This window comes from Canis lupus, unplaced genomic scaffold (assembly GCF_011100685.1).
Source record: "Canis lupus familiaris isolate Mischka breed German Shepherd unplaced genomic scaffold, alternate assembly UU_Cfam_GSD_1.0 chrUn_S320H480, whole genome shotgun sequence".
Classification (NCBI taxonomy): domain Eukaryota; kingdom Metazoa; phylum Chordata; class Mammalia; order Carnivora; family Canidae; genus Canis; species Canis lupus.
Window position 1 is genome coordinate 21,473 of NW_023331248.1, and position 12,600 is coordinate 34,072.

The window sequence follows — 12,600 nt, forward strand, 5'->3', positions numbered from 1 at the left end:
ATGTTGTGGTCACTCTCCTGAAAGTTGGTTCTGGCTGTGAATGCTAAAGGGCTCTGGGAAGGTCTCTAACATTCTCCCAGGGGAAGACATCTGTATCACAGGAATGGCATGGGCTGTGCATGTCAGCAACTCTCAACATCCATGACATGTGTCATAGAGAAGGGAAGAGGATTGCCTTTGGAGTCACACAGACCAAGGTGTGAATCTCAGCTCCCTCACTTACTGTCTTACTTAAGCGCATGTCAGCTGGTTTCTTAATCTGTTGAAGGGAGATTCTGATACTCATTGTTCAGATTTGTTGGTTGATACATATTAAGTATGTAAAACCAATCAGACCACCAATAGATCAAAATCAATGCCTAGAGTGATGATGAAACAATATCTTCTCTTCTGCATCACTTAATTCCATTTTCTGTGTGCAGAAGTTATTGAACTTCAAGTGGTCAAGTAACATGTCGAGGTGACACACTTGATTGGTGGAAGTGAGGTAGGCACTTAGGTGTTCTTTTCACTAGATTGTGCAGGAGAAGAACATCCAGATGAAAATACCTTTCTTTGAACCCAGTGACTCTTAGCAAAAGAACACCTCATGTAAGAAGTCAATTCTCCACATCATCCAAAAAATGACACAACAAACCATAGCTCCTGATAAAAATAATCTGCTGTAGAGACACGAAGACTTGAATTCAAATACAAACTCCACTCTAAGTCTTCTCTTCTATGAATTGCAAATAGTAATCTCCTCTCTAAGATTTAATGGGCTGTTAAACAGGATACAGGGGTCAACCCAGGGCTTGGCAAACAGATCGTATCCAACAAATGTCACACATCTTAACCTCATCCCTTTCCTTAAGACTCCAGGGAAAGTTCACTGTCAACTTTTGCAAGCAGAGGCTATATTTCTACTATGAAAAGTATTTTATCTATCTCCTATTTTTGGTTGGATTTTGATGGGTGGCAGTTACCAATTGTGCCAGCCAGATTTTGATGTACCACAAACCATCCAAAATTTAGTGACTTTAAACAACCAAATTCTGTTTGTAATTCTGCAGGTCAACAATTTCAGCTGAGCAAAGCTGAGTGGTCCTTTCGCTGTTCTCAGAACGCCTGCTTATGCATCTGTGGTGAGAGCCCCTGGCTCTGCTGGGGGCTAGATGGTCTATCATGGTCTCACCCACATCTGGCAGTTGGTTCACCATCAGCTGTGGTGGAGAGAATACATGGGTCCTGGGCCTCTCATCATCCACCTCACCCACACTTCTTCACATTGTTGTTCTCTGTGCCAAGAGCAGCAAGAGGGGGCAAACCGTGGTGTGCAAGTGCTTTTCAATTCTCTGCTGGCTTCACACTTGCTATGGTTCCATCGGACAAAGCAAATTCCATCGCCAAGGCCAAGGGCAATGTGGGAAGAGATACAGGCCTGCATGCACAAATTACAGTCATTACTGTAACAGTCTACTGTTACCATACTTTGTGAAACAACCACGTTCATCATTAGAGAAATCGTTAACTATGGGTGACCCAGACAGTGGAATGCTAGTCTCCCAAAAATGATTTTTAATCTTCTGCAGAAAAATTAATAGCTATCTTGCCCTATTATCGATCTAATACATGAATAATATATTCATTGTATGAAATTTTGCCAAAAAAACAGTTTGAAATTTTCCTGGCAGTGTACCAAACCGTCAATTGGGGATCCCCTTATCCAGAAATGTGCTGTGACTTTGCCAGTAATAATTCTTCCTGAACCTCTTTCCATATTCTAATTTGCTATTCCTCTCCCTTCCAAAAAATATGGCCCCAGCAGAGACCTACTACATAGGCATCCTCTGATGTGGAAGTGATAGACTTAGACTGAAAAGCGGCCCCTCTGGTACAATGAGGAGATAGGATGTGGTAACTATAAAGTAGACTAGTGATGTGGCTAGGGCCTGGTTGGGCCACCCCTCCCCACAGACATCAATCCCACCTCCGGGCTTTGCTGGAATTCCTCTGGATTCATTCATACTATCTTTCAAAGCTGAGTCTAAGCTCTATCATTTTCTACTACAATATCCCAACTATATTGTTCAGGATTCCTTGGTATTTTATTTATTGTGTGATGGTTGATACTGCTACTCTGAATACTATCACTTCCCTATTATATTTTCTATATGATTACTACTGGAATACATGAAAGCATCCATACTTTAAATATTAATATTTCATTCTGCCATTGGAAAGAATTCATTTTTACATCATTTCTTAGGCTTTTTCCAAGAAGATATTCATATCATTTGGAAAAAATGAAAATTTTGTCTTCTTTACTGTAACAATGCTTTTTTCTCTTTACATTCTCCTTACACTGGAAAGACCATATAAAGCAAAATTTAATCATACTGGTGATAATTTGCCCAGATCCTGATTGTAGTGGAATTTCTTCTAGTTGTTTAACATCGTTTGTGTATTTGTCTATTACACACACTGAAGAATACAGCCTGCTAATATCTATGTTCCTACTTTGTTTTTAATTACAGGATGTCACATTCCTTCAACTGTTCTTTGACCATCCATATAACATTAAAATATGGTCAATAGTAGTAGTATCTCTATTGGTTGAAGTCATTCTCTTTATGTCTCCATTTTATCATTTTCTTCATATGCAACCCACACGTTTAGTCATATTATGCTCTAGATATTGCAGGTGTCTGTTGCCACTGGGAACAGGATCGTTTTTATGAGCTATTCTGGGCATAAATGGAGTAGAACAGAACCTGAGAAGCTGATCCAACTTGTTATTTAAAAATTGAGCTGTAAAAATTGAGCTGGTAAGCGAAATAAGTCACTCGGGAAAGACAATTTTCATATGATCTCACTCATATATAGAATTTGAGAAACAAAACAGGATCATAGGGGAAGGGAGGGAAAATTAAACAAGATGAAATCAGAGAGGGAGACAAATCATAATAGACTCTTAATTATACGAAACAAACAGGGTTGCTGGAGGGGAGGAGGTGGAGGAATGGGGTAACTGGGTGATGGACATTAAGGAGGGCATGTGATATATTGAGCACTAGGTATTATATAAGACTGATGAATCACTGACCTCTACCTCTGATACAAATAATACACTATATGTTAATTAATTTAATTTAAATTTAAAAAGGGAAAATTTTTAAAATAAAAATTGGGCTGTTGGGGAACATAAGTGCCTCAGTCAGTTAAGCGTTCAACTCTTGATTCAGCTCAGGTCATGATCTCAGGGTCCTATCAGGCTCCACACTGGGCGTGTAACCTGCTTAAGATTCTCTCTCTCTCTCTCTCTCTCTCTCTTCATCCCTCTGCCCTTCCCCTCCCCATTCACGCACTCCCCTTCTCTCCCTCCCTCCCTCCCTCCCTCTCTCTCTCTTTCTCTAAACAAACAAACAAACAAACAAACAAACAAACAAAAATTCCTTTGCACTTACATTTCAGATTCAATTTCCCTTTGATGAGGGATTATTTCCCTGGAAAAGTGAGTTTCCATGATCCTGGTTGCTTGATGCCAGCAGAGGGATTGTGGGTAAGAGAGAGACAAAGATGCCTAAGCTGCAGTATGGCAAAAGTTGGGGGACATCAGAGGTCTTTTCCATAAGGCTACTGTTAGAGCAGGGAAACAATAAGAAAAAAAAGAAAAAGAAAAGGTGAGGGAAGGCTTTTGGTTGTTAAAGTTTTACTGGGATGGACCACTTCTTGGCCAAGAGGACAGCATGACCAAACAGAGAGGTGGTGAGGGAGCACCAAGTGGCTTTGCTGGAGTCCCACACTAGGAGCCTTGTAAACATCAAACTGAAAACTATTAAGGGCTTTCCATAGGTATGTTTTCCAAAACCCAAAGCAGCACCCATCAGTGAGAAAGAGAGAGAAGGGTAGAGGGTGTGGAGGGTGAAGATTGTTGGGACTTAATAAAAGGAGACTTGGGGTGGTTCTGCAGCTGTTGGGTGAATGGGACTCCAAGTGCCAAGGGCTGATACAAGTAGGCGAGAAGTTTACTGTTAGGAAACTGAGGAACAGAGGTTAGGTAAGAGGTCAATAGGAGTTCAAGAAAAGTGTTAAGTTATGGGCTGTGCCAACATGCCCAGCAAGGCCAAGACCCTGACACCCTGAATAAAGGAGACCTCATTTCAAATGGAGTCGGGAGGCCAGCAGGGAGAGCTCTCATGCCCTACCACTGCAGGCCATTGCAGACCCCAACAAAGACAAACTGCTTGGCATTCCCAACAGGAAGAAGCTTACTTTCCCTACTCCAGCAAGAGAAAAAAAGAATTTCTCCTCGCCCAGCAACAAGCTCAGCCAATAGGGAAATACCACAACTGGGCTAATGAGAAACCGTCAGCACCTAGAACTGTTGCTGTCCTTTGTGTCGACTTTGCCTTCACAGCAGTCCCTCCCAACCACCTCCTTTTCCCCAGAAAGTTCCAAAAATCCAAAGATTCCTCTGGTCTCATCTCCAGACTGGCCTATGGGGTGCCATAGTTTGCATGTCCCGAATTGCAATTCCTCTGCTACACCCAAATAAACCCATTTTGCTGATAAACTATAACCGGCTGTTTTACCTTTTAGGTGGACAAACCTGTTGAAGAACTGAAAGGACTGATATGACTCAGCAAAGATTAGGTACTGCTTTGCCAAGAATACTGAGGACCATTTTGACGACAACGGGCCCTCATAAACCTTAAGTCAGTAGCATTCATTATGGGGCGATGATGATGCCCTTGACCTTATCGTCTGTAAAATAAGTGTAGGTGTTTCATGCAACTTGCTGAGGAGGATGAGGAGAAAGGTCTGGCCGCGCCACAGCCAAGTTCCACGCAAAGGCACACGTGGAAACGATCTCGGCCACAGTCACAGCGCGGGAATTGAACTCCCTGAGGAAAGAGATTCCCAGCCTGGGAGGTGCGGGGCGCCTGCGCAGTGGGCCCGAGGCGCCTCACGCGCTGCGGGAGCAGCGAGACCCCCGCCTCCGCCCCTCGCCCTCCAACGTGAACGCGCACGTGAATGTGGACGTGGACGCGGACGCGCACGCGAATGCGCCTCACCTCACTCAACCCCTGCCGGGCGGCTGAGGAGGGAAAAAGACGCCCACAGGAGCCGCGGGTGGGCTGTGTGCGGAGTGGCAGACCCGCCGCGACGGCGGCGGCAGGCGCGGGGGCGGCGGCGCGGGCGCGGCGGCGCGCGCGGGGGGCGGCGGCGCCTCGTCCACTCAGGCGGCTGCGCTCGGGACCCTCCGGCCCGCACGAGGGACGAGCTAACTGACGTACCTCGCCCGCCCCCGCCCCCGCCCCCGCCCCCGCCCCATCTCTCCTCGGGTTCCTGGGACTCAGGGCTAGAGCGCTTTCTCTCCTTGCACCTCTACTCAGCTCTTTCTCTCCCCGGCACCTCAGGCAGCAGCGGCAGCGAGCGGCGGGAGCGGACGGCCCAGAGGATGAAGTGCAAGCCGAACCAGACGCGCACCTACGACCCGGAGGGGTTCAAGAAGCGAGCGGCGTGCCTGTGCTTCCGGAGCGAGCGCGAGGACGAGGTGCTGTTAGTGAGTAGCAGTCGGTACCCGGACCGCTGGATTGTGCCGGGCGGGGGCATGGAGCCCGAGGAGGAGCCGGGCGGTGCAGCAGTCCGAGAGGTGTACGAAGAGGCGGGAGTGAAGGGGAAGTTAGGCCGGCTCCTGGGCATTTTCGAGCAGAACCAAGACCGCAAGCACAGAACGTACGTGTACGTACTGACTGTCACTGAGATTCTGGAGGATTGGGAAGATTCGGTTAGCATTGGGAGGAAGCGAGAGTGGTTCAAAATCGAAGATGCGATCAAGGTTCTCCAGTGCCACAAGCCCGTGCATGCCGAATATCTGGAAAAACTAAAGCTGGGCGGTTCCCCAACCAATGGAAACTCCGTGGCCGCGTCCCTGCCACAGAGCGATCCCTAGTATGTACGGCTCCTGCACAGACTTCTGCTTTCCGCCTATCTTAGAATACATAGTGCCCGGAGCACCTCTCATTCCTTTGCGGTCTCACGGGGAGGAGGGGGGCTTCTTTTGTTTCCTTGGCAGACCTCTGAATCACGCTTGCAAACTGTCTCGGTTGCCAGACACTGTTTTCAGACAATTTGCACGTTTTTCAGATGCTTTCAAAATTGCTGCTTGGTAGCACTGTAACAGATTTCCTAAATCCTAAACCACATGTTTTTTTTTTTTTTTTTTTTTTTTTTTTTTTTTTTTAAGGTGCCTTAACTGCTTGCCCAGCCCTTTGTGTGTGTGTGTTGATGCTGTAGTTTATTACATTGCACACACGTGTGTGTGTGCGCGTGCGTGTTTTTGGTACCAATCTTGTGGTTTGTTTTGGAGTGAAGGCCTTTAAAATCTGAACATCTTGGTTGTGTGGCATCTGTATTTTTTGCTTTCTCATTCGCACCATTAGACCTTGCTAGCAAGCCCTTTTGTGATGGAAATTGGTTTAAAGATCAGATAGATATAGATCTATATATATATTTAAAGTATTTAAGAAATTTTACATCTTGTGGTCTTTCCACAGTGGGCAACAATTTTCGGTTCAGTAATGTGATCTAATTTGCCCTTTTCAGAAGTTTCTTTACCCATACGTACATGATTTCATTTTCTTTTCCTTTTTTTTTATGATTTCATTTTCAAAAGAATTCTGACCACTGGTCATTTGTTGCTGCATATTTGAAATGGCCATTTCCCATATAGCCCAAATGTAGTTTCAGATTATATTACTTTATACACTGGGTATCTTCTTGGGAAAGTATTGTTAGCCAAACATATCCTGATATGTACATACTGTCATGAAAACTGTATTCATCGAGTGTAATTTAGCGTGTTCAGCTTCCAACTCCATTGCCCATTTCTTAATACTGTAGAGCAACCATGGTTTTCTCAATATAAACTAGTCTTTGAAAGAAAGTTATTTCACATATTTGAATTTTGTGACATTCCAGTTAACCTTCCTGACTACCAGTAACCATAGGAGTGGAATTTATATGGTGATTACATCCCAATCCAGTGAGGAACCCGTCTTGCTACTCAGCTTTTACAGACTTCTTAAACTGTCCAAACCCCTGAACAATCTCTCTTAAAGATTTAGGATAATTTTTTTGTGTGTCACAGGTCAAACTTTTGGGGGGCATCTAATTAAAAGCTCTTGCATTTGCTTCAGTAGTTGTTTGAAATCAGGAATCTTGTTTAAAATGCATAGGTCTGTCTTCTTAAACTACCTTTATTCTCTTAGCCATGTCAGCAGTTAGGTAGAAGTAAAACCTTTGTGAAGAGGGTATTAAGGATGGAAAGTTAATGCCACATATAACACTAAAACATTTTTAAAAACATTCCAGTAGTTATTAATGAATATAAAGTAGAAAATAATGGTCATTTAAAATTTTGTTAGTCAAAATAACCTGTTTTAAACACAATTACTGCTGAAAATTTAAGTTACTTTTCTTAAAAGTTATTATGCTGTTTTTCAACACACAGAGCGATGCACAAATCTTAACTGTACAGCTTAATCAATTCTTAGATAGTAAATACATGTATGTAACCAGAATTCAGATTAGGAAATTAACATTACCTGTAACTCAAAGGCAATTGCATTTCTCCTCCTAATTAGTATTTGCTTTCTTATCTTTTAAGACTATAGAATAGTTCTATTTTTGAAATTTATCGGTTGAGATTTAGATTATAAACTTTTTTTGTGCTGCCCCCTTGTGTTGTTTGTTTTACTTTTCGAAAGACTCAGTTTTTTCTCCATTTGGTTTGTACTGTAATTCTACAAATTACAATACGTTTATAAATTGGTGTTAAAAAGTGAGTTCTGTTGTACTTTCTTTTTTTGGAACTGTTGTACTGTCTAAAGAAATTTGATGCCACTATTTTGGAAACAAGTCTTGTTACAAATTTAAGCACAGATGAAGTACAGGTTTCAATTCACAAAATATTTTCCGTAGTAAAGCTATCAAAGTAAACTAAAAAATGAATAAGTTTTTAAAACCAGTGACAGTTTCATCATCTGAATTATATAGTTTGATAAAATATGGCTATTTAATTTTTTTCTATTTTTTTTTCTCTTAAAAAGTGTTATGTAGGGATGCCTGGGTGGCTCATCAGTTGAGCGTCTGCCTTCAGCTTAGGGTGTGGTCCGGGGTCCCAGGATGGAGTCCCAGATTAGGCTACCTGCATGGAGCCTGCTTTTCCCTCTGCCAATGTATCTGCCTCTCTCTCTGTGTCTCTCATCAATAAATAAAATCTTTTTTAAAAAGTGGTATGTATTTAATATCTATTTGAGCACGTTTAATTTCAAACAACCTCACATTGACCCTAATATATCTTTCCCCAGCAACCTAGTTATTCAAGAAGATTCTTAAGTTCTACCTTAACAGAGCAGACATGTTGGATTTTTATTTTATATATTTTTGTCAATGAAAACCCCTTCCTCCTGAAATGCTGCCACAAATGTCTTGGAGGCTTACTTAACTTGTACTTGTTATTCATGGAGGTAATACTGCATTATTTTATTTGGTTCTTAAGTATGTAACAAAGGCAAAAATCCAGTGTTCATATTAACCTAATAGGTTAATAATATTAAGAATTATTAGCCTATAAACATGTTGTGAGCTTTTTTTCCTTCCTTTTTGACAAACATTTAGAATAAGTCATATTTTTCAGGATAGACTGTCAGGTTCATTTAAGTGGTTTTTGTGAAATACTTTCTGGAGCCTAGCCTTGTCAGAATAGTTAAAAGTTCCAAGGAGATTCTTTTTTTCTCTTTAAGACCAAGAATTTCAGGCCAAAACAGGTAACCAGAGTTAGTATATAGAAAATTTCCAACACCTCAGCACTCCAAAATTGAGGCACAGTTTGGATTTCTTTTCCTTCTAAGATTGTTAAAAATTCACTTGAACATTGTTTGGTTTTTCAGCTCTCCCCTTGATAAAAAAGGGAAAGGAGTACTCCACAGATAATTAAGGCTGCAGACATGCATCAGAAATTTATTTTCTGCATGTTTTATAAATGGCTTACATTTTCAGCAGGTCAAATAGTTTATTCTTGTTAATGTTTTCACATTGGGGGTTAATATAGACACATTGGTGAACTGGAAATACTTGATGCTCTGTATATAAAGTGTACTTTTTTCAAGAAATGATGTGTGTATATATACACACACATGCATACACACACAGTATATTTGGCTAAGCAAGAGCTTTTACTTACAGGCATCCCATGTGGGAGAGCCACCAGGCACCACCAGAGTTTTTAAATATTTTCTTGGCAGCTGTCTCCTGATAAACTGTTATACTGTATTTAGCAGATTTTAAATGTTCCTGGGCAAAGAACACTATGAGAACTGGAAAAGTCACTATGATAACAAGTAAAACATGATATTTTTAGGAGACAGTTTGGTGTGATACAAACTACAGTTGTGGTTTTTAAGTTAGACAGGCTTAGGGTTGGAAACCTGGCTCCAGTTCTTGCTCACCCTAACTTCAACCAAGTTATCTAACTATCTGATGCTCAGGGTTTTTTAAAATATAAAATTTGAGATAATAAAAATAGATACTTTATAAACTCCAATGGGAAGTCTTTCCTGACCACTGGATTAAGATACTTTCTTCTGTGTGTAATGGTTCATGGTTCTCACAGTTTACTTATTTGCATGGTTGTGTGGCTAGACCACAGACCTTTTGATGGGTGGGGACTAGCCTGAATTATTTCCATAAGCCTATAGTCCAGAACATGGAATTTAAAATTTTTTGTTTTACATGACTACCTATCTTTTCTGCAAAACTTGTAGTAGCATTGCTTTCCTGACTTTTCTGTTTCATAATATAACTTGGAACTCCCTCAGCTACTGATTCAGACTTAAATTGCACCTGCATTAGATTATTCTGTGAAGACTTTCCCAAGGCAAAGTGAGTGATGCAGATAATAGGCCCTTTATAAATTTGTCAATTGGAGGAACTGTTAAATTAGTATATATACCTGCTAATTATATGTTGGTTTGTTTTTCCAGATGAACAGCAAAGATTTCAGTATTGCTTGAAAGAATCATTGATGTGAACCATTGATCAATGGACTTTTCAAGTAGAGGTGAGCGTTTCCAAGGAGACAGCTCATCTGATTTTCCTCCTACATCTTGGGACACTCCTTATCCATCTATTCCACTGACAACTCTTGCCCTGGTTGTTATACTATTGTACATGAACACTCTTACTTCAACACCTATAGCCTTTTGTTGTGCTTTTTTTTTTTAATGTGTCTGCCTTCTCCATTAGACTGATATCCTTGAGAGCAAAGACCAGGATTTCTTAATCTTTGCATATTCTGTATATGAAACACTACTTGAAATATGAGTGACATCACCAATTCTTGATTCAATTCATATTTTGTTATCACCATATGGCAGAACATTCCTGTTTCAATCTGGTGCTAGTAGAATATATTGCTGTCTAGGCATCATGTATGTGGCTTTCCTGTATCAGGTGTTTCAGAAACTTTTCAAGCCAGTTGTAAGATGTTCAAGGACAAGAATTATTACTCATATTTCTATGTCATATCACACAGTGGCTAGCACCATTTTGAGATTACCCTATCACATAGGGCAATATTTTGTAGAATCACTCCTTTGTGTAACAACTTCAGTATTTTTGTACTGTTGTTACTTTGCTGAAATTTTATTCGAAAAATAGCACTTGCTATAAAACTGCTATAAAATACAGTGAACACAATATTGTGAATTTTTATAAAAATAAATTTTAAGATAATATACAATGATTTATTTAATGTTTTTGCAATGCCCTAAGCACTTATTTCATGTAATCTTAACATGCCTTTAGAGAAGATTGTTTTTCTCATTTTATAGGTTCAGTATAGTATACTGTATTATTTGATGCCAGAGCCAACAAAAACTGCAGTACAGGTAGTTTCCAAAGTTAATTATACCACTTATTTGCCTAGGTTTCTTTTGCGTCTCTTACTGATTCTGTTGGCCAATTTTCAACCCCTTTCCAACACACTTAGCTGGGTTCTCGTTCTACCTGGTCTCTGCATGTGAGAATATGGAGGACTGAGAGACAGCTGAATTGTTACCACTTAGAAAAGGCATTGAAAGAAAAAAATTCCTGTCAGAGGTGGGAACAGAATATGAAGAATTTATATAGGGAGGACTTGGGTCAGCTGTCTCCAGAGAGCAACTTTAAGAAAAGGACAAAGATGTTTAGGGATAGTCTTATGGAGTTTTGCCATGGGATGTGTAATGTCAGCACTCTTACCCAGCTTCCTGCAAAGGTCTCAAAGTGGCTTTAATATGGTAGTTTTCTTTCCTTTGCATTTATAAAAGCAATTACATCAGAAAAAACATGAGTTCCATTTTAGGTGAGTGTTACACCCTCATGGTACCAGTGAAATATTTCACAAGATCCTCCTGGCCAACTTTTTGCCCCCAAACTGAGGCCCTGATGAAGGGGAAGTTGACAGAGGAGACCTGGAAGGAGCTGCAGGCCGCAGGAAAGAGTCCAGAGGACTTAGAGAAGCTGTTGCCACACAAGGTCTTTGAAGGAAATCGCCCAACAAACTCTATTGTGTTCACCAAGCTCACGCCATTCATTCTGGGAGCCTTGATTGCCATGTACGAGCACAAGATATTCGTTCAGGGTGTCATCTGGGACATCAACAGCTTTGACCAGTGGGGGGTGGAGCTGGGAAAGCAGCTGGCCAAGAAAATTGAGCCTGAACTTGATGGCAGTAGCCCAGTCACCTCTCACGACTCTTCTACCAACGGGCTAATCAACTTCATCAAGCAGGAGCATGAGGCCAGAAGCCAATAAAACTCATGCCCGGCTGCAGTCCCTTTGTAACTGGTCCTTGTCTCTCCTCACCAGAGATGCGCTGCACAGTCTTTCCCAGAGCACCCTCTGGTTGCGGGCTTGGAGCACAAGCCCTTTGGGGGAAGCCGGTCTGGAATTGCCACCCCTGCCCATCCATGTCCGTGTGCCCTCTGTTTTACGATTGGCTGAAGTGTTCCAGTGCAGCTGATTTTTCTGACTGTGTTCGCTTTGTTCGTGTACCAGATAGAAAAATAAAGATGCCACAAAGGAAAAAAAAAAAGTTACTAATTGTTAACTCAGTCCTTACAGAATTGAAATCACACTTTCCCAATTTATTGTTTTTTGTTTGTTTTGTTTTGTTTGTAGATGTGATATGGTACTCTGGTTATATATTTTTTTAATCTTTATCTTTTAAAGAAACGTACCATAAATTTTACAGATGAAATGATATGCTACTGGTATTTGCTTCAAAATAATCTGAGGGTGGGGTAGGTGAGCATATAGATGAAATAAGATTGGTGGTAAGTTTATAATTTTTGAAGCCATGTAACAGATATTTGGGAGTTCATTATACTGTTCTCTATACTTTTGTATATATTTGAAATTTTCCATAATAAAAATTGAAAAACAATTCTTCATTGTCTATTTGTAGGCCCTTGCTATCCTTAAAACTTAAGTAGGGAAGGCTGGTTAGAAGTCGGATCTATAGCCCAGATAGACACACTCACCCCTCCTCTTCAAAAACCTAGGTTTTGT

General features: G+C 41.1%; 1 protein-coding gene and 1 pseudogene across 2 annotated transcripts; both read left to right on the plus strand.

The window, feature by feature from the left end:
* Positions 1-4,618: 4,618 nt before the first annotated feature.
* Positions 4,619-10,380, plus strand: LOC119879134 (diphosphoinositol polyphosphate phosphohydrolase 3-beta). 2 transcript variants are annotated; one of them, XM_038589572.1, is made up of 3 exons: positions 4,619-4,635; positions 5,403-5,937; positions 10,032-10,380. In XM_038589572.1, coding segments are annotated over exons 2-3 (495 nt in total). In that variant the 5' UTR covers positions 4,619-4,635; positions 5,403-5,443; the 3' UTR covers positions 10,033-10,380. The 2 variants fall into 2 exon arrangements, with proteins under 2 accessions (XP_038445500.1, XP_038445501.1); XM_038589573.1 differs by lacking the exons at positions 4,619-4,635; positions 10,032-10,380 and adding an exon at positions 5,013-5,115 and having other exon boundaries at positions 5,403-7,344.
* Positions 10,381-10,476: 96 nt separating this feature from the next.
* LOC119879132 lies at positions 10,477-11,848 on the plus strand (annotated as a pseudogene).
* Positions 11,849-12,600: the final 752 nt, after the last annotated feature.

Bases quoted from the DNA above. Each gene is read 5' to 3' on its own strand.
- LOC119879134 (XM_038589572.1), top strand. From the start codon at position 5,444: ATGAAGTGCAAGCCGAACCAGACGCGCACCTACGACCCGGAGGGGTTC.